This window comes from Phyllostomus discolor, chromosome 10, assembly GCF_004126475.2.
Source record: "Phyllostomus discolor isolate MPI-MPIP mPhyDis1 chromosome 10, mPhyDis1.pri.v3, whole genome shotgun sequence".
Taxonomy (NCBI): Eukaryota; Metazoa; Chordata; class Mammalia; order Chiroptera; family Phyllostomidae; genus Phyllostomus; species Phyllostomus discolor.
This window is the reverse complement of record NC_040912.2, coordinates 14,303,595-14,325,313: the sequence shown is the minus strand read 5'-3', so window position 1 is coordinate 14,325,313 and position 21,719 is coordinate 14,303,595. Positions and strand designations below refer to the sequence as shown.

The 21,719-nt window shown below is 38.1% G+C and overlaps 1 protein-coding gene across 1 annotated transcript in view; it reads left to right on the top strand.

The window, feature by feature from the left end:
- STK31 (serine/threonine kinase 31) overlaps positions 1–19,304 on the top strand; it is a 58,521-nt gene extending 39,217 nt beyond the window's left edge. Inside the window, exons 21-23 of the mRNA XM_028525989.2 lie at positions 1,909–2,031; positions 12,427–12,495; positions 19,010–19,304. Of these exons, the coding sequence (XP_028381790.2) occupies positions 1,909–2,031; positions 12,427–12,495; positions 19,010–19,219 (402 nt within the window). The 3' untranslated portion in view covers positions 19,220–19,304. The remainder of the gene's footprint in view (positions 1–1,908; positions 2,032–12,426; positions 12,496–19,009) is intronic.
- Positions 19,305–21,719: the final 2,415 nt, after the last annotated feature.

Below are 21,719 nucleotides of genomic sequence, written 5' to 3'. Positions count from 1 at the left end.
CAGGATATGTTTATTGACTTTAGAGAGAGAGGTTGAGGTGGGGGAGGGGGAAAGAGAGAGAGAAACATTGATGTGAGAGAGACATCGATTGCACGTGCCCCTACCGCAGTTTGAACCCGCAACTCAGGTATGTGCCCTGACCGGGAATTGAACCCCTAACCTTTTGGTGTACGGGACAGTGCGCCAACCAACTGAGCCACCCAACAGGGCAAGAGTTCCCTTTGATAGTATAAGTCATAATCCTTTATCCTTTGGTCACCTGCGAGTCACAGGGTAACACCTGCCACTTGTGAATGTGTAGTCTCAATGATTTTCATATGGTAGCTCTGAAAGGTTTTTAAAATGCAAACGTAAAACTATAATGAAATGCTGGATTATGAAGGGTTTAGACAAAGCAGATTTGCTGGACTATTTATTTTATCATATTAATTTATCTGAAAATTAAGATAATGTCTGAAGAAAAGTAATTAAATTATGAGTTTTAAAAAGTTCTCACCTCTGGAGGGAGATGGGGAGGGCTGAGGTGGTGGGGACGGGTGGGGGGAAAGGCAGAAAACTGTACTTGAACAATAATTTTAAAATGTTAAAAATAAAATAAAATAAAAATAAAAAAAGTACTCACTTCTTTAGGGACCCTGGATAATTTATCTTTTGAGTATGCTGTCTGCACAACTATAGACATCATGGTTACTCCGAAAAACTATTCTTCTCTTTGTACTGACTTATCGACTGTATTATCACCAAAACCTTGTGTTAATCTTTATTTAAAACGACTTACTGTGAAATATTAAGTTCACCCTTTGCCTCATTTTTCACACTGGTCTCAGATTGAAGTACAGGGTCTGGCAGAAGTAAGGCCTGCTTGAGTGTGGTGGTAGGGCAGCAATATGGGTGCAATGATTTACAGTTCTCATTTGAACATTTCACCTACAATGTCACATGGTGTGCTTGAGTGTGATATTGTTATGTTGCAGAATTACATGCTTATGATTTTGTAATAAAAGGTTTTGTAATAAAAATGGGGCATTATTTGTGCCAGACTTTGTATTTAAATAGGAAGAGAAATTTGGTAAGTAGTCTGTGGTGAAGATCATTGTTTTTCAGACTTGAAAGTGCATATAAATCACCCTGGGATCTTGTTAAAATGCAAGTTTCTACTCAGCATTTCTGGGGTGGACATTCTTCTGCGTTTCTGACAAGCTCCCAGGTGATGCTGTAGCTGCTGGGCTTTGGACCACCACCCTCTGAGATGCAAGGGTAAAGAGCAGGAGGAGAAGAGATAATTCACTGTAATATGTGCTAGGTAGTTAATTGTGCTACCTTTAACTTGGCCATAATTCTGTAAGGTAGATGTTATTTCCATTTTACAAATTAATTTAGGCTCAAAGAGGTTAAAGCCTAAGGTCACACAGCAAATAAGTGGGAGGGAGGAGTGACAGCCAAGATCCGTCTGAACCCAGGCTTCATGTCCTTGTCGTCGGATGCCCTTCAACACTTTGGAAATGGCGTGCTCAGAAAATGGTCAGCGAGGAAGGAAAATTACTTTGTAGACCTTTCGTTTCTTAAAAAGCTCTTCAGAATTTTTCAGAATTAGAAGATAGCACTGCTTCCTTACCCTTATAAATTAAAAAAGTACCAACTGTTTAAACAATTAGTGGTTCTTAGTTTTGAATCTGTTTGAGTCTGCAATGTGAAATGTAACCAGTGTCTCACTTAATTTTATGAGACTGGTTTTAGGAGCAACTTATAATAGCAGAAGTTAAGTAAAAATACTTGATAGCAAAAGAGAATGGAGTATTTTAAATAAATTCGGGGTTTTTTTTGGTGTGTTGATGAAATGTGGAGTACTTCACCGAAAGCCACCCCAACTGTGTCACCCCTCACATGTCTGACCTGTTGTTTTTGCAGAGTCAGCGAGCCTCCGTGAACATGACAGCTGGTGGCCTGAGTTTGATGTCACCTGAGGTGAAAGCGGGAAAACCGGCTTCTCCAAGTTCTGACTTATATGCTTATGGCTGCATTTTATTGTGGGTATGTTGTTTTTTATTGAAATAGGGCAGTCATTTATGTATATGTGTACACATTTCAATATATAAAGTGGTTTTCCTCAACGTAAAAAGCACTGACTGATTTTTAGTAGAAGTTGTTTTCTTCCTTTAAAAAAAGTTTTATGATAAACTGTTGACATACTTCCTATCACCTGCTAATGTACTCTCTACAAATTGGCTTGTTATATATATATTTACATACCATATTCTTGTCTTAGTTTTATTAAAAGTCAAGATTAACAGTGAAGATGATTTTGTCCTGTGTTATCTGGAAGCATTTTGTCCAGATAATGTGGAAAGTAAATTTTATGTGAGCGTTGAGTAAATGTTCCTGGTTTCATTGTAAATCAGATAGCTACAAGGGGGGACCTCAAAAAACCCCTGGAATTTATTTATAATATATTGTGTGTTTTTCTTATATGTTGAAACTTCAGTCACCTTCTGAAAGTATTCTCTATTTGGTGCAATACACCTATTGAGATGTTTTTCCACTACTCAAAACAGTTTTTGAACTTTTCGATTTTGACAGCTTTTAGTGTTTCTGCTGTTGTTTGTTTCACCTCTTTCCCACCAGCAGAACATTTCCCATTGAGGACTTTTTTCATACAGGGAAACAAAAGAGAAGTCACTTGGGGCTAGATGGGGTGAATAGGGTGGATCGGGCATGGGGGCCATGTGTTTTCCATCAAAAACTGCTGAACACTCATCTTGGTGTGGACGGTGCACTTGTAAATCACCCATCATGAAATGGGCAATTGCGTTGAAAGAGCCTTCAGAAAAAGTCACTGAAACTGAATGTGGGCCTCTAATGCCAGCTGGCACACTGATACAGATGGGTTGCTGGAACACTCACCTAGTGGCGGAATCCTGTACTACAAGGGGCCTGGCCTCCAGAAGATAATTCCGTTTTTTTTGGAAGGTCCCCCCTCATATTTCGTATTCATGATTTAAACCCATTCTTCCTGTGAATTATGAGGAATTAAGTATTAATCAGGGAGGGATATCTGTTCTTACTTCTTCTGTTTACCATTGTACTAGAGGTTCTAGCCCAAGGGTCAGCAAAATAAAGGGCCAGATGGTAAATACTTAAGGCTTTGTGGGCCGTTTGGTCTCTGTAGCATGAAAGCTGCCACAGGCAGTATGTAAATGAATGAGTAGCTCTGTCCAATAGAACATTACTTATTGAAACTTGAATTTGAATGTTGAAACTTGAACTTCATATAATTTTCATATGTCAAGAAATAGCATTCTTTGATTTTCTTTTAACTATATAAAAATGTAAAAACTATTCTTGGCTTTCAGGCTGTACAAAAATAAGCAGTGGAATAGATTTGGCATGCAAGCCCCAATTTGCTGATCCCAGTCTAGCCAGTTAAATAAGACAACAGAAAGAAACAGAAAATGTGCAGTTTGAAAAGGAAGGAGCAGGGCAGTCTTTATCATGTAGAAAATCTTTAGGAATGTGCGTAAGAGCTACTAGAAATAACAAGTTTAGTGAGATTGCAGAAAAAAATGTTAGCGTGATAATTAAATGTTTCCATATATTAGCAAATAACTATAAAACATTAAAGTAAAAAAAATCACCTACCAAAGTATCAAAAATACGGAATTTTTAGGAATAAATTTGACACAAGATGTGTGACATCTACACACTGAAAATTACCAAGTATTGTTTAGAGGAATTAAAGAAGATATGAATCAGTGGAGAGATGTACCATGCTCACGGGCCGGAAGACTCAATGTTGTATGAATGCAAGTTCTTCTCAGAGTGGTCTGTAGGTTCCACACAGTTTCAACAGAAGTGCTTGTAGGCTGTGGGGTCTTTTTTTTTTTTCTTTTTTTTTTTTTCAGTAATTGTCCATTAGATTCTATAATTTACATGAAAATACATAGGATCTGAGTTAGCTAAAATAATTTTGAAACAATAGAATTGGAGGACTTAAAACTATCTGAATTTAAGACAATAAAATTTTATTTTATTTTTTTAAAGATTTTATTTATTTATTTTTAGAGAGGGAAGAGAGGGAGAGAGAGAGAGAAAGAGAGAGAGGAACACCAATGTGCGGTTGCTAGGGGTTATGGCCTGCAACCCAGGCATGTGCCCTGACTGGGAATCGAACCTGCGACACTTTGGTTCGCAGCCCGCGCTCAATCCACTGAGCTACGCCAGCCAGGCGACAATAAAATTTTAAGTCAGTCAAGTGTGATGTTGGTGTAGAGTTAGTTAGACATACATATCAGTGGAGCAGAGTAGAGATAGTAGGAACAGATGTAATTACACATGGTAGTTTGTTTTTTAATGTGATTTTTAATTTTTAATTACAGTTTTTGTACAATAATATACATTATTACTTTTAGGTATACAACACAGTGATTAGACATTGATATAACTTACGAAGTGATCACCCTGATAAGTCAGGTGCCCATCTGATACATACATAGTTATTACAGTATTATTGACTATATTCTCTGTGCTGTATTTTATATTCCAGGATGATTCTGTAACTACCAATCTGTATTTCTTAATCCCTACACTTTTTTCACCCATCCCTCCAGCCTTCCTCACGTCTGGCAACCTCACTTTGTCCTCTGAATCTATGAGTCTGTTTCTGGTCTGCTTGTTCATTTATTTTGTTTTTTAAATTCCACATATAACTGAAGTCATGTGGCACTTGTCTTTCTCTGTCTGACTTATTTCACTTAGCATAGTGCTCTCCAGGTCCATCCATCCTGTTGCGAAAGGTAAGATTTCCTTCTTTTTTTATGGCTGAGTAGTATCCCATTGTGTAAATGTACCACAGCTTTTTGATCAACTCATCTACTGATGGGCACTTGGGCTGCTTCCAGGTCTTGGCTATTATAAATGGTGCTACAGTAAAAATAGGGTACATACATTTTTTTCAAATCAGTGTTTCAGGATTCTTAAGATGTAGTCCCAAAAGTAGGATCACTGGGTCATAAGACAGTTCCATTTTTAATTTTTTGAGGTAACTCCATACTGTTTTCCACAGTAGTTGCACCAATTTGCATTCCCACCAACAGTGCAGGAGGGCTCCTTTTTCTCCATGTCCTTGCCAACAATTCTTGTTTGTTGACTTATTGGTGATTGACATTCTGACAAGTGTGAGGTGATATCTCATTGTGGTTTTAATTTACATTCCTCTGAAGATTAGTGATGTTGAGCCTTTTTTCATATGTCTTTTGGCCATCTGTATGTCCTCCTGGAGAAGTGTCTGTTCAGGTCATTTACCCTTTTTTTAATTGGATTTTTTGGTGTTGAGTTGTATAGTTCTTTATAAATTTTGGATATTAACCCTTTATCGGATGTATCATTGGCAGATATGTTCTCCTGTTCTGTGGGTTGTGTTTCTCATTTTGTTGGTGGTCTCCTTTGCTGTGCAAAACTTCTTAGTTTGATGTAGTCCCATTTGTTTTTTTTTTTTGTTTCGCTTCCCCTAGATATATCAGAAAAAAATACTACTATGAGAAATGTCTGAGATCTTACTGCTTATGTGTTCTTCTATGATCTATGGTTTCGAGTCTAACATTTAAGTCTTTAATCCATTTCGAGTTTATTTTTGTGTATGGTGTAAGTAGGCGGTCTAGTTGTATTTTTTTTTGCATGTATCTATTCAGTTTTCCCAACATCATTTATTAAATAGACTGCCTTTATGCCATTTTATGTTCTTGCTTTCTTTATCACATATTAATTGACCATAAAGGCATGGGTTTATTTTTGGGCTCTGTATTCCATTCCATTAATCTGTATGTTTGTTTTTTTATGCCAGTATTATGCTTTTTTGATTACTATGACCTTGTAGTATTGTTTGATATCAGGTAGTGTTATTCCTCCAACTTTGTTCTTCTTTCTCAAGATTGCTGGCCTACTCAGGGCCTTTTGTTGTTCCATGCAAATTTTTGGAACATTTGTTCTAGTTCTGTGAAATATGAGATATGTCCAGAATGTATCCAGCCACATAAGAAGAAAAACAGAGACATTTATTGAAGAAGATAGAAGATACAAGACACATTGTATATGGGACAATGATGCCTCAGTCCCAATCGAAGTAGGTACCTTGGGACCTCACACAGTTCTCCCAGTCTGCCTCATCATATTTTCCTGAATCTTATCGATGGTCTGAAATCTCTTCTCTTTCAAGGGTGATTATAGTTTTGGGAAAAGCCAGAAGTTGAGGGTGCCAAATTTGGGCTGGAGGCAGGTTGAGTCACCTGGTGATTTGATGTTACAACAAAAATCTGCACAAGACATGATGCATGAGCAGATGTATGGTCATGATGAAACTTCAGTTACCAGTTGCCCATAGCTGCAGCCTTCTGAATCATCCCAATAGTTTCCTTGGAGGAGTGTTCGGGCTCAATGCAAAATTTAATGCAGATTCATTGCTGTACTTGCTCAGTTATTTTGAATGTGACAGCCACACAGTACACATGCTCACTCAGTGGTGTCTGCCACCCCACTGACTAGTGCAGTGAAGAGTCATCATTTCACATGCATGTACATTCCAGCTCACTCTCCTTGGCTGCCAGGTTACATCAATGTCACGCAAACCATTCTTATTATGTTAACAATGGCTGGACTTTTTCTGGACAGACTTCATATGCCATTGGTATCTTGATAGGAATTGCACTGAATCTGTAGATTGCTTTGGGTAGTATTGACATTTTAATGTTAATTCTTTCAATCCATGAACACGGTATATGCTTCCACTTATTTGTATCTTCTTCAGTTTCTTTCTTCAGTGTCTTATAGTTTTCTGAGTACAGGTCTTTTATATCCTTGGTTGAATTTATTCTAATGTATTTTTTATTTAAGCAAATTGTAAATGGGATTGTTTTCTTAGTTTCCCATCCTGATGGTTCATTATTGGTGTATAAAAATGCAACTGATTTCTGGATGTTTATTTATATCCTGCTATTTACTGAATTCATTTATTCTAGTAGTTTTTTTGTGGAATCTTTAGGGTTCTTTAAATGCAGTATCATGTCATCTGCAAATAATGAGTTTTATTTCTTCCTTTTTAATTTTAATGCTCTCTTATTTCTTCCTCTTGTCTGATTGGTATGGCTAGGACTTCTAGTACTGTGTTGAGTAAGAGCAGTGAAAACAAACATCCCTGTCTTGTTCCTGATTTTAAGGGAAATGCTTTTAGTTTTTGCCCATTGAGTATTATGCTGGCAGTGGGTTTGTCAATTACAATTGTCCCATTTCCCCCCTTCACTCCCCTCTGCCCTGCACACTCTCTCCCACCACATTTCCTCCCTTTAGTTCATGTCCATGGGTTGTACATATAAGTTCTTTGGCTTCCACATTTCCTATACTATCCTTACCCTCTCCCTGTCTGTTTTCTACCTACCATCTATTCTACTTATTCTCTATGCCTTTTCCCCCCGCTACCCCTCTCACTCTCCTGTGCTAACCCTCCAGTTGATCTACATTTCTGTGGTTCTGTTCCTGTTGTAGTTGTTTGCTTAGTTTGCTTTTGTTTCTGTTTTAGGTATAGTTGTTAATAATTGTGAGTTTGCTATTATTTTACTGTTCTGTTCATATTTTTTATCTTCTTTTTCTTAGATAAACCCCTTTAACATTTCATATAATAAGGGCTTAGTGATGATGAACTCCTTTAACTTGACCTTATCTGAGAAGCACTTTATCTGCCCTTCTGTTCTAAATGATAGCTTTGCTGGATAGAGCAATCGGGGATGTAGGTCCTTGCCTTTCATGACTTGGGATACTTCTTTCCAGCCCCTTCTTGCTTGTAAGGTCTCTTGAGAAATCAGCTGACAGTCTGTTGGGAACTCCTTTGTAGGTAACTCTCCTTTTCTCTTGCCATTTCTAGGATTCTGTCCTTCATTTTAATCTTGGATAATATAATTATGATGTGCCTTGGTGTGTTTCTCCTTGGGTTCAAGTTCTTTGGGACTCTCTGAGCTTCCTGGACTTCCTGGAAGTCTATTTCCTTTGCCAGATTGGGGAAGTTCTTTATTATTTGTTCAAATAACTTTTCCACTTGTTCTTCATCTTCTCCTTCTGGTACCCCTATAATTTGGATGTTGGAACATTTAAAGATGTCCTGGAGGCTCCTAAGCCTCTCCTCATTTTTTTTGAATTCTTGTTTCTTCATTCTTTTCTGGTTGGATGTTTCTTTCTTCCTTCTGGTCCACTCCATTGATTTGAGTCCTAGGTTCCTTCCCATCACTGTTGGTTCCCTGTACATTTTCCTTTATTTCACTTAGCATAGCCTTCATTTTTCCATCTAATTTGTGACCAAATTCAACCAATTCTGTGAGCATCTTGATTACCAGTGTCTTGAACTGTGCATCTCATAGGTTGGCTACCTCTTTGTTGTTTAGTTGAATTTTTTCAGGAGGTCTGATCTGTTCTTTCATTTGGGTCATTTCTTTTTTGTCTTGATGTGCCTGTTACGTAGTGAGGGGTGGAGCCTTAGCTGTTCACCAGGGCTGAGCAACCCACCTCACTGAGCTGTGGCGCTGTATGTGGGTAGGGGTCCGAGAGGGAACAATAGCACATACTCTGCTCTCTGCTGGATTTCAGTCACTTCCCCTGCTTCCCACCAGCAAACTGGGGCCTTCTGGTGCTGATTCCCGTGTGTGTGGGTTTGTGTACATTCTAGGACCCTGTGGGTCTCTCCAGTGAACTTTCCTGGGAGGCTGGGAGTTTCTCCTGCTGCCACCTCAACCACGACAGGTGTTTTCAATCAGTGCTTTGAGGCTCTATTTCCCTGAGCTGGGGCCGTGGATGCGCAGTCCATCCTGTTCCCCAGTTGTTTCTCCCAGTTTATCTGCACTCGAATGTGGGACTGCCCACTCTACCAGCTACCACCTTGCTGAGTGTGCCAGCTGCCACCTTGCGTACCCCGCTCCACAATCCGCCACCTCACTGGGTCCACCAGCCATCACCTTGCTGCAGGTCCTCTGCCTGGCTGCCCAACTCCACCCCTCCTGCCTGTCTGAATAAATGTGTCTTCTTTAACTCCTTGGTTGTCTGACTTCCTTACAGTCTGATTTTCTGTTGGTTCTGATTGTTTTTGTTTTTAAATTGTTGTCATTTTAGTTGTGCGAGGAGGCACAGTGTATCTACCTACACCTCCATCTTGGCCAGAAGTTGCCCATTGACTCTTCATTGATAGTTTTTATCATGGGTACTAGGTTTTATCAAATGCATTTGATCTTATCGAAGATAAGGGCATTTGATCTTATCATATCAAACATATGCGTCTGTTGATGTGATCATGTGATTATATATCTTTCATTTTGTTTGTTTGTTTATGATGTATCACATTAGTTAATTTGTAGATATTGTACCAACTTTGCATTCCTGGAATAAATCCCACTTGATCATGGCGTCTGATCTTTCTAATGATCCTGGATCTGGCTTCCTATTATTTTGGGGGGATTTTAGCATCCATGTTCATGAGGGTATTGGCCTATAATTTTCTTTCTTTGTAGTGTCCGTATCTGGTTTTGGGATTAGCATAATGCTGGCCTTGTAAGATGAGCTTGGGAGTCTTCCCTCCTCTTGAATATTTTGGAATAGTTTGAGAAGCTTTGTACTGGTATGTGTATTTCAAGTTGTCTGGTTTCATAGAGCCATCATAGCCATAGAAATAATTAAATTGACATCATTTTCATCATTGCCTCAGTAATTTATTTATTCTTTACACCAGAGGGATGAAATTAAATGTCTTAAATATTCTTATGTTCCTGAGAGCTCTCATAAAATACCATTTATGTATGTAACAGCACTCTTTATTCCAGTGATTTCCATTCTTTATCAAATAGTAGTAAAGAGTTCTATGAGTAAATACATTGTTGGATTTAATTTCTTGCTTTTTTAAATGTTGATTAAGGTCTTTTAAAATATTTCATTTTTAAAAAGTAACATGTAGTACAGTTGACTATTTTTGGTATATAGGCCTATGAATATTAACAGGTATAGGTTAGTGTAACAACCATCGTCATAATTAGGGTACAGACTGGTTCCATAACTCAGAAAAACTGTATGTGATACCCCTTTCGTAGTTACCCCTCTTCCATCCCTTACCCATTGGTAGCTGCTGGTGTTTCCTTTATAGTTTTGATTTTTTAAAAATGTCATATAAATGGTATCATACATTTTAAGACCAGCTTCTTCACTCAGCCTTTGAAATTTATCCAAGTTGCTGAGTGTATCAAATAGCTCATTCCTTTTTGTTGCTCTGTAGTATTCTGTTGTGTGTATGTACCACATTTGTTGATCTCTTCACCTGTTCAAGGACATTTGGATTGTTTCCAGCATTTGTCTATATCAAAGCTGCAGTTAACATTTGTGTGTAGGTTTTGGGCTTCCATCTTTTTATTTGATTGAGGAAACTCCTGATGAGAAGAATAGTCATGGTATTTACTTATATTTCTATTCTTTCTATTATTTATCCCTTCCTAATGCTCCATTGCTCCTTTTTAAAAATTAATTTCATTTTTGTTTGAAGTACTTCCTTTAGCCATTCTTTAGGAGTAAGATTTCTTTCAGTTTCCCTTCATCTAGAACATCTTGATTTCACCTTCATTCCTGATAGATAGTTTCACTGGATATAGAATTTGTGGTTGAAGTTTTCTGCACCAGTTGAAACCGTTGTGTCACTTCATCCGTGCTCCACAGTTCCACACGAGAGTCCTCTGATGCGCAAGGTGGTGTTCTTCTGAAGGTGGCGTTCTGTCTTTGGTTGTTTTCAAGATTAAAAGTGTTTTTATAGTTTCAGAAGTAGTATTGATTTCTTTGGGTTTATCTTATTTGTGTAGTTGTTTTGGATGGGTGGAGGTCAGAAGGTGCCCTGAAACTGTGTTCTTTCAGTCCCGGGGTCTTTAACCAGTGTGTCTTCCTCTGTCGACCTGTCAGAGATCTCCTTTGGTGTTTTTTTAATTTAATTTAATTTTATTGATTATATTATTACAGTTGTCCCATTTTCTCCTCCCTTTATTCCCCTCCCCACTCTGCATCCCCTCAGCGTTCCACCCCCCTTAGTTCACATCCATGGGTCATACATATAAGTTCTTTGGCTTCTCCATTTCCCATACTATTCTGAACCTCCCCCTATTTTCTACCTACCATTTATGCTTCTTACTCCCTGAACCTTTGCCCCCATTCTCCCCCTCCCTCTTCCCTGCTGATAACCCTCCATGTGATCTCCATTTCTGTGATTCTGTTCCTGTTCTAGTTGTTTGCTTAATTTGTTTTTATTTTTGTTTTTTTTTTTAGGTTCAGTTGCTGATAGTTGTGAGTTTGTTGTCACTTTATTCATAATTTTTTAAAATTTATTTATTTATTTTCAGAGAGAGGAGAAGGGAGGGAGAAAGAGAGGGAGAAAAACACTGATGTGTGAGAAACACATCAATTGATTGCCTCTTGCTTGCCCCCAACTGGGGACCTGGCCTGCAACCCAGGCATGTGCCCTGATTGGGAATTGAACCAGCGACTCTTTAGTTTGCAGAATGGTGCTCAATCCACTGAGTCACACCTGCTAGGGCATGTTTTTTTTTTTTTTAATGTTATTTTCAAACTTTATAGTTGTACTTAGCGGTAAAGAATCCAGAAGTCCTTCTGCTCATCTTTGAAATTTCACTGTGTGGAACTTACTTGAATCTGGATTGAAATAAACTGTATAAAAGTAAAATAGTTTATGATATTTATGAGATGATTAAAAATTTAAAAACTGGATATTTAACATTAAAGAATTATTAATTTTTAGTGTGACATTGTGATTGTGTCAAAATAGACTATCTTTTAGAAAGACATATTAAAATATCTAGGATAAAATGACATTCATAGGGTTTGCCTGAAAGATAACATATATAGGTTTGTGCAGCGAGATCATTGGTTGATTGCTGATGGGGCTGGGTGACAAATACATACAATTCAGATTATCCGTGAGTATGAAAGAAATTATCTATATTTAATAGGTTTTAAAGAAAGTTTAACATGTATTTCTTGAACACAGGTTAGGTATAAAGAGGAAGAAAGTTTGCCTTGATTTACTTTCTTTGTACTTTAACATATGAGTATTGGTGAAACCAACATGAAATAAGCTTCTAAATTTTAATAATAATAAACTTGCTTGTAAGGTGAAGAAGTATTAGAAGTGCTCATACTGTGTGCGACCACTCTGATGGGTACTTTAGGGGTCCCAGGAACTGCTTGGCAGCTTGTGAACAAGTTCTTACTATAACGAAAGTGCTTTTATCCTGCAACGGTTAATGTGCCTTCTTTGAGTTAGCTTTTCTCTTCTGAAGAGTTACAGATTTGACTGTTACAGGGTCAATATTGGTACATTTGGAATTTATTCCTTCTCATTTTCTTTCACAGCTTTCTGTTCACAACCAGGAATTTGAGACAAATGAAGATGGAGTCCCAAAAGTGGATCAGTTTCATTTGGTGTGTGACCTTTTTGTCCTTTACTTGTTGGAAATGTGGTGTACAATAGATGTGTAGTCTTTATGTAAACTAAATATTTGACTGAAAACATCCTCTAATTTTTGTATGAATGCCAAATAGTATTCACAATAAAGAAATATTAAAAAAACTTTAAGTACCCTGCTTAAACAAATGCCAGAGACTTACTGCTAGAGAAAGCGGTTGGAATGTACGTTACACAAATGATATGAATAATCTAACAACTAAGGAAAAAGTAGTTTTGCTGTATCTCCCAAGATTGTATTAAAATTAATATTTTATTCTTTTTATAACTCCCTGACTGTGTTGTTGTCACACATCTGTGTTGTTTGTATTGATTGCTTTGCGATTCATCTGTGTATTCAGCCAACATAATTTGAGTACCTGTACTGTATGAAGAAGTGGACTAGCCACTGGGTTACTAGGATTGTGGCACTAAAGAAATTAATAATTTAGAAATGTGAACAAGTAAACAACCAAAGTCTATAAATAGAGTATTAAGAAGCACTTTATACGAAGCCAATTTTTAATTTTGCAGAGAAAGTAGGAGAGAAGAGCTAGGTCACAAAGGTCACCAAATAGTTATTTGAGGTGAACCTTCTAGACTGAATTAGGAGTTTACGTGAGGTGGAGTGAGGCGACAGGCTTTTCTAGTAAAGATAATAGTCTGCCCTAAGACGTGAAAATGTTAAGTTCTTTTGAAATGGAATAGTGTGGTGTGACTTGATATTAAGAGGTAAAAATACTGCAGTAAAAGAGTCCATAACAATAAAATGATCAGGTTTTAAAAGTTCTTGTGCCATTTTTTAAAAAGGAAAATATTTATTTAAAATATTTTACCAGTGTTTTGAATGAATTTATTTTTTTAAGAGTTTTTAAGTTCATAACAAAACTGAGAGGAAAGTACAGAGATTTCTCACATACTTCCTCCCTCCACATGTGTATAGTCCATCCGTTGTCAACATCCCCCACAAGAATGGTTCCTTCGTTACAACTGATGAACCTGCCCTGGCACGTCCTGTTACTGAGAAGTCTGTAGTTTACATTAGGGTTCACTCTTGGTGCACGTTCTTACAGGTTCGGACAAATGTATGATGATATGTAGCCACCATTGTAGTACTGTACAGAATATTTTCACTGCCCTAAAAATACTCTGTGCTCTGCCTGTTCATCTCTGCCTTCCCCAGATCCTGGTAACCACTGATTTTTTTCTTACTGTCTCCATAGTTTTTTTCTCCAGAATGTCATATAGTTGGAATCATACAGTATGTAGCCTTTTGGATTGCCTTTTTCCCATTCAGTAATATTCATCTGTGGTTCCTTCAGATCTTTGTATGGCTCTCTAGCTCATTTCCTTTTACTGCTGAATGATAATTCCATTGCTGGGGGGTACCACAGTTTATTTATCCATTCCCCTACCAAAAGATCCCTTGGTTACTTCCAAGTTTCAGCAATTATGAGTACAGCTGTAATAAACATCCAAGTGCAGGTTTTTGTGAAGACATAAGCTCATTTCCTTGGGTTAGTACCAAGGAATGCAGTTGCTGTGTTGTATAGTAAGAGTGTGTTTAGTTTTATAAGAAACTGCCAAAGTTTCTTCCAAAGTGGCTATAGCGTTCTGCATTCCCACCAGTGATAAGTGAGAGCGCCTCTTATTCCACATGCTTGTCAGCGTTTGGTACTGTCAGTGTTCTAGATTCTGGGCATGCTAATTAGGTGTGTAGTGATACCTTTCGTTGTTTTGATTTACGTTTCCCTGGTGACGTGATGTGGAGCATCTTTTCATGTGCTTTTTTGCCATCTGTATATCTTCTTTGGTGAGTTGTCTAGCAAGGTCTTTGGCCAATTAAAAAAAATTTTTTTAGCCTCACCTGAGGACATTTTTTTTATTGGTTTCAGAGAGAGAGGAAGAGAGAGAGCAGGGGAGGGAGAGGGAGAAGGATAGGTAGAAGGAGAGGGATGAGAGAGAAATATCAATTGGTTGCCTTCTTTTTTAAAAAAATATTTTATTGATTATGCTATTATAGTTGTCCCATTTTTTTCTCCCCTTTATTCCCCTCTGCATTGTAGCCTCCCTCCCACCAGCATTCCCCCTGTTAGTTCATGTGCATGGGTCATACATGTAAGTATGGGGGGGTGTTTAATCCATTTACATTTATTTTTTAAAAATATATTTTATTGATTATGCTATTACAGTTGTCCTATTACCCCCCTCATTCCCCTCCACCCTGCACACCCTCTCCCACCCACATTCCTCTCCTTTAGTTCATGTCCACGTGTCATAAGTTCTTTAGCTTCTACATTTCCCATACTATTCTGCCCTCCCCCTGTCTATTTTCTACCTACTATCTATGCTACTTATTCTCCATACCCTTTCCCCCTCTCTCCTCCTCCCACTCCCTGTTGCTAACCCTCTATGTGTTCTCCATTTCTGTGGGTCCATTCCTGTTCTAGTTGTTTGCTTAGTTTCTTTTTGTTTTTGTTTTAGGTATGCTTGTTAATAATTGTGAGTTTGATGTCATTTTACTATACATGTTTTTTTATCTTCCTTTTTTTAGACAAGTCCCTTTAACATTTCATAAAATAAGGGCTTAGTGATGATGAACTCCTTTAACTTGACCTTATCTGAGAAGCACTTTATCTGCCCTTCCATTCTAAATGACAGCTTTGCTGGATAGAGCAATCTGGGATGTAGGTCCTTGCCTTTCATGACTTGGGATACTTCTTTCCAGCCCCTTCTTGCCTGTAAGGTCTCTTTTGAGAAATCAGTTGACAGTCTGATGGAACTCCTTTGTAGGTTACTGTCTCCTTGTCTCTCGCTGTTTCTAGGATTCTCTCCTTCATTTTTACCTTGGCTAATGTAATTATGATGTGCCTTGGTGTGTTCCTTCTTGGGTCCAAGTTCTTTGGGACTCTCTGAGCTTCCTGGACTTCCTGGAAGTCTATTTCCTTTGCCAGATTGGGGAAGTTCTTTATTATTTGTTCAAATAACTTTTCCACTTGTTGTTCTTCCTCTTCTTCTTCTGGTACCCCTATAATTCGGATGTTGGAATGTTTAAAGGTGTCCTGGAGGTTCCTAAGCCTCTCCTCATATTTCTCCATTCTTTTCTGTTTGGTTGTTTGTTTCTTCCTTCTGATCCACTCTATTGTTTTGAGTCCCAGTTTCCTTCCCATCACTATTGGTTCCCTGTGCCTTTTCCTTCATTTCTCTTATCGTAGCCTGCATTTGTTCATCTAATTTGCGACCAAATTCAACCAGTTCTGTGAGCATCCTGATCACCAGTGCTTTGAACTGTGCATCTGATAGGTTGGATATCTCTCGGTAGCTTAAAAGTACTGATTGTGGGGCTTTCAATTCTCTTTGAGCCATCTTTTTTTTTTTTCCTCTCCCTTTGGTCTGGTCATGCCTGTTATGTGTGAGGGGCAGAACCTTAGGTGTTCACCAGGGTGGGGCATCCCAGTCGCTGGGTTGTGATGCTGTAGGTGGGGGTGGGGTCCGAGAGGGAACAATGGTGCTTGCTCCGCTTTCCATGGGACCTCAGTCCCTTCCGCCGCTTCCCCCGAGCAAACTAGGCTCCTCTGGTGCCGATTCCTGAGCGGGTGGGCTTGTGCACCCCGTGGGACTTTCCAGCGACCTCTCCTTTGAGGCTGGGAGTCTCTCCCTGCGCCTGAACCCCTACAGGTGTTTTCAATCAGTGCCCCAAGGCCCTGTTTTCCAGCGCTGGGATCCTGGGTTGTGCATAGTGCCTTGCTTCACAATTCCTGCCTCGCTGGGTCTGCCAGCTGCCACTTGCATGCTCAGGGTCTACCCGCTGCGGTCTCTCGAGCACCCCAGAGGCCTAATGTGCCCAGTCCCAGTGCTCTCTGCTCTTTGTGTTGCGACCCATGCCAGGCTGCCCGACTCTGCCCCTCCTACCGGTCTGGATGAGCGGGTCTATTTTAACTTCTTGGTTGTCCGACTTCCATACAGTTCAATTTTCTGTCAGTTCTGGTTGTTACTCTGTTTCTAAATTGTTGTTGTCTCTATCTTGGTTGTGCGAGGAGGCATAGTGTGTCTGCCTATGCCTACGTCTTGGCCGGAAGTCCAAATCCATTTACATTTAAAGTAAAACACATTTCTAAATCAAATTCAAGGTACAGGGTTTTTACTTAATTTTAAATTCAAATTTCATCTTTTTATACCAATAATCTTAGTTCTTATGATATAAACAATTACATAATTGCTTTACTGTATAATAAGTGTAGTAGTTTGAAAATAACAGTATTATTAGAAACAGTAAGGTTATTCAATACAGTTCAACATTTCTTTGAAGGTCTTTCTTCTTGACCTTAGGCTATACCTCAGTAATCTTTTTTTTAAAAGATTTAAAAAATTTATTTAGAGGGGAAGGGAGAAAGAGAAGGAGAGAAACATCAATGTGTGGTTGCCTCTCACACACCCTCTACTGGGGACCTCTCCCACAACCCAGGCATGTACCCTGACTGGGAATCAAACCAGTGACCCCTTGCTTTGCAGGCCGGTACTCAATCCACTGAGCCACACCAGTCAGGCCTATCTCAGTAGATTTTTATCCCACTAAGATTTGCAGTCAAAATATTTGTTTTAAAGGTACTAGAAATAATTATTGTCTATGTGATTTTGTCACCTGATGTATATACTTGTTTCCTTTTGGATTTGGCTTTTAGAGATTGCTTTTCTGTTTGTTCTGTAATTGTGTTTTACAATTTTGTAAAATTGTATAATCTTAAGAGAGGTAAAAGCTTAAGGAAGAATTTTTTTGTCTTTACTGATTTTTGGGAATTGAGTAATTAAACTATTTCTAGTACTTCTGTAATTTTAAATTTTAAATTTAGATTTTTGATATATTTGAAACTATCCTGGTATTTGATTGGAAGAATATATCTAATCTTAACTTTTCCATTGGGTATCCATTTGTTCCAATACCTTTTATCAAAAAGTTATACCCTCCCTCCTTTGGAAAGTGCCATCTTATACTGAAATTTCATTTGTGTAGGAGTATATTTTGAATCTATTTTGTTCTGTTGGTTTGTCTACTCATATTATAGTGCAATATTCTTTCAATCAACAGACTTTGTAGTATCTTTTAATACTTGGGAGGGCTAGCTCGCTCTTTGCTATTTTTATCAGACATTTCATGTTTCTTTTTGGTTATTATTGTTCTAAAAGATCTTTACAGTTAACTTATTTAGTTCCAAGGTGGGGGCAATGATTGTATTTTATTGGAATCATGTAAAGTTTATAAATATACTTAGGGAAAATTGATGCATTTGAGATGAGAGTCTTTTTTTTTTGAACTAGAGAATGTTCATTCTTTTTTTAAAAGATTTTATTTATTTATTTTTAGAGAGGGAAGGGAGGGAGGGAGAGAGAGAGAGAGAGACAGACAGACAGACAGACATCAGTGTGTGGTTGCTGGGGGCCGTGGTCTGAAACGCAGGCACGTGCCCTGACTGGGAATTGAACGTGCAATGCTTTGGTTCACAGCCCGCGCTCATTCCACTGAGCTACGCCAGCCAGGGCAAGATGAGAGTCTTTCTGGCTAAAAACATGATAGGATTCTCCAGTTGCTGTAAATCTCCTTTTGTGGTTTTCAAGAGCATGTGCTTTTTTTTTATCAGTTAGCTGTTATAATTTTTATTTCAGTTTATATCCATCTTTAAATATGTTTAAAAAGGTATTCCGTAGAGTGCATTATGGGACTTGGCCTTTACTTATGCATTTAGCAAACGAGTGTCTGGTATATTCCTGACACTGTACTAGTTGTTGGGGATGAGGCAATAAGCTGCATTTCTGGACTTAAAGATCTTAGAAGCTAATGGGGACTCCAGCAGTGTACAGATGATTTTCATTCAGTGAGAAGTATCTTATTGGAGTCATCATTCAGACCCAAAAAGGCATATTCAGGTGATTTGGGAGATAGCAGTACCAGAGGAGCAACATTACAGTGTTGTTTACATGCAGTAATACTAAAAGAGTTCTTTGAAATAATGACACATAATGAACTCTGACTAGCACAGTGATGACGGTGATGGTAGTGGTGGAGGAAGGGTTCCCCAGAGGAGATCACTTCTCACTTAAAACCAGAAGCAGCTGACCAGGTGGAGCAGGGCGCCCTCCCAGGCAGAGGGGCTTCAGTGTAAAATTTTATCCCGTCAAACTCTGACCAGCACCCTGAGAAGAGGGAAAAGGGGAAGTCATAAAATGTCCTTTCTTGGAGTTTCACTTGTTTTTCAGATATTTCAGCTGTGGTTCTCTTATAATTCAATTTTATTGTTACTAAGTAATCTATTTCTAATAAAAACTAGTTGAATTTTATAGAAATTTAAAAAAATCTGAATAGGAAAAATTGATTTTAGCTCTGTGTCATTGGTTAAAAGTGTTTGAATTGAATCGCCCTTCCTTATTGCAGGTTTGTCCTTTTGCTTGTTTTATTTTATTTTATTTTTATTTTGTAACATCTCTTTTTTTTTGCAGGGCGATAATGTTAAATCCCTCCTCTGTAGCTTGATCTATTGTAGAAGTTCAATGACTGCTGAGCAAGTTATGAATGCTGAATGTTTTTTGACTCCCTACTCAGAGAAAGATACTGAATATGCCCAATATAAAGAGGAAGAAGAATTAAAGTTGGAGAACTCGGATAAATATAAGGAAAAGATAAGAAGTGGTGAAATCCACTTTGCTTGATAGATTAGGATTCTTTTGTTGTTGCAGGCAATCCTTTTTAAAACTTTGTTTAGTTTGGTTAAATAAACAAAAAAATCTGGAAGTTCTGTAGTTAGTTGTATTTTTGGTATTCCACTTACAAAAAATAAAAGATGTTTGGCTATGTAAAAAGTTGTATACTTTGACATTTCATTCGACTGGCAGTAAGAATTTCCTGTCTATATTGCATTTTGAAATTGCATAATGAAACTGTGATACTTGTACTAGAAAAGGGGATTAGATTAGATAGTCAGATCTTGGGTAGATTCTTAGTATGTTGGCCAACTGATGAAGAAAGGTGACACTTTTGTCCAATAGATGAGTTTGCTTCTGCTTTATACCCAGTTCTGGGAATATGAAGATAGACAAAACATGGTCCTTACACTTAGAGAGCACATAATCCGTTGAGAAAATCAGAGATTTAAACAGATCCTCATAATATAATATGGAACATCCAATGATAGCTCTGGCCTGCTTTTTCTGATGAAAGAGGATGGTACTTACATTGTGGAAGACAGCTTTCTGGAGGATGGTTGTACCTTAGTTAAATCTCAGGATGAATGCTAAAGGCCAGGGAGAGAGGAGTATCTCAGTAAGCAGACAGAGCACTGGAGGGAGAGACAGGTGGTTGTGTTTAATAGTGTAAAGTCAGGGGCAGGGAATAGGCATAGAGGTAGACAAGGGCTTTGTGTGAAATAATAAAAGGCTTATACCTTAATCATTTTATAGGGTATGTGCAGTCATTGAAGACTTTTAAAGATCTTTAGCTCCCTTAAAATCTGTCTTCTACCTACCACCAGGCTAGGAGGTAGGGAGACGGGTTAGAAGGCTATTATAAGAAAGTGAGTGACAGAAATGATGGAAACAGAGATATAGAGAAGTAGAAGTAATGATAAACATGGGACAAATTTATGAAGTAATTAAATGGCAAATCAGCTGGATTTGGTGACTAAAGTATATGCAGACTAAAGTATGGTAGAGTCTCTAGTTGCCTATTCAAAATCCAGCCTTCCCTCCTTCTTAGTAATACATCACAACTTTATTTGGGGTGACAGTAAACTTGGCTAAAATATTACATTTACCATTTCCTCTGTTAGTCCAGGCCTTTGACTAGGTTCCTGAAAATAAGGCTCCTTCAAAGGAAGCAACTTTGCGGGGAGGTTTGCCCTTTTGCCTTTATCCCTTCCTATTGCCTAGATGTTAACATGATGGTTGGAATACGAGCAGTGTCCTCAGGATGAAACCTATGAACTAGGGTGATGGAGCAGCAAATTGGAAGGAGCTGGTGTCCCTAATCATTCCGGAGTCTCTGCACTAGCCTCAAGATTTCATGTTTTTCGAGAGAACTGTTACACCAAAGCATTAGCATTACCTGGGAACTTAATTAGAAGATCAGATTCTTGGCTCTACCCCAGACCTACTAAATGACAATATCTGGGGTAGACAGAGCCTGGCAATCTGCGTTTTTAACAAGAGCTTTAAGTTATTCTAATGCATATTAAAGAGAACCATCGCCACACATTGAAGCCATTGCCACCTGTTGGGTTTGCTGTTTTATAGAACTTAATTTTAGCTGATGCAGTAATAGAGACACAGTAATTTTAAAGCAAACCTGGTTAATTAAAGGGAACAAAGGGTAGATCATTTTATACTATTTTAAATAGAGAATTTGACCTGTAAGATCCAAATGTGTTTTGCTGAACACAAGTCCCTTGGAAGCTTCAGCACAAAAAGAATTCTGTGATTGGTTATTTGAAAAGTAATGAATGCTAAATTGGAGATTGATTGTGCATATTAGATGATAAAGGTTCTACAGAGTTCTCTAGAAGAGAAACCTGTTTTCAGGCCAGCATTTGCCAGAATTATCAATGAAACCCCCTTTTCACATAATACTTAGCAACTTCTGTTTTGTGAAATTAGGGAGAGAATCAGATTCTGGGGCATACTAAGTTAATGTTTATTTCTATTTCTTGTTTCAAAATGGCAAATGCTAATGTGTGGTGTAAAGAGACAAATTTCTAACTATCTTTTTAATGCCATAAATATTTCTTGAAATAAGTATATGTGTTTGTACTTATTTATTTAAGAGAAATGCAAAAGCAAACAAATGGGTTTTCTGCCCACAGGAGAGTAAATGATGTGATACAGTGTGTATTATATGATAAGAAGAGAAATAATGTGTATCACCACAAAGAAGAGGAAGGGAAGAATTAGGACTGATGAAGTTGAAGAATAGACATCTGACTCACTTAGAGGAGCAGCAGGATTCCACTTGTTTGGAACTGGAAGGAGATGTTCCAGGCTAAGCAAATTAAGAGTTAAAAGGGTAAATTTGGGAAAGAAAAGGGCAAAAATTATGCTGGAGTGTAGGACATTCTTGGGGGAGCTGAGGTGTACCCTTGGAAAAGTATTTTGGAAACAGTGGGCTGTGAGTCGCTCTATAAGCAAGCAGATAGGCTCTGTTAAAGAGAAGCAGTTGGAT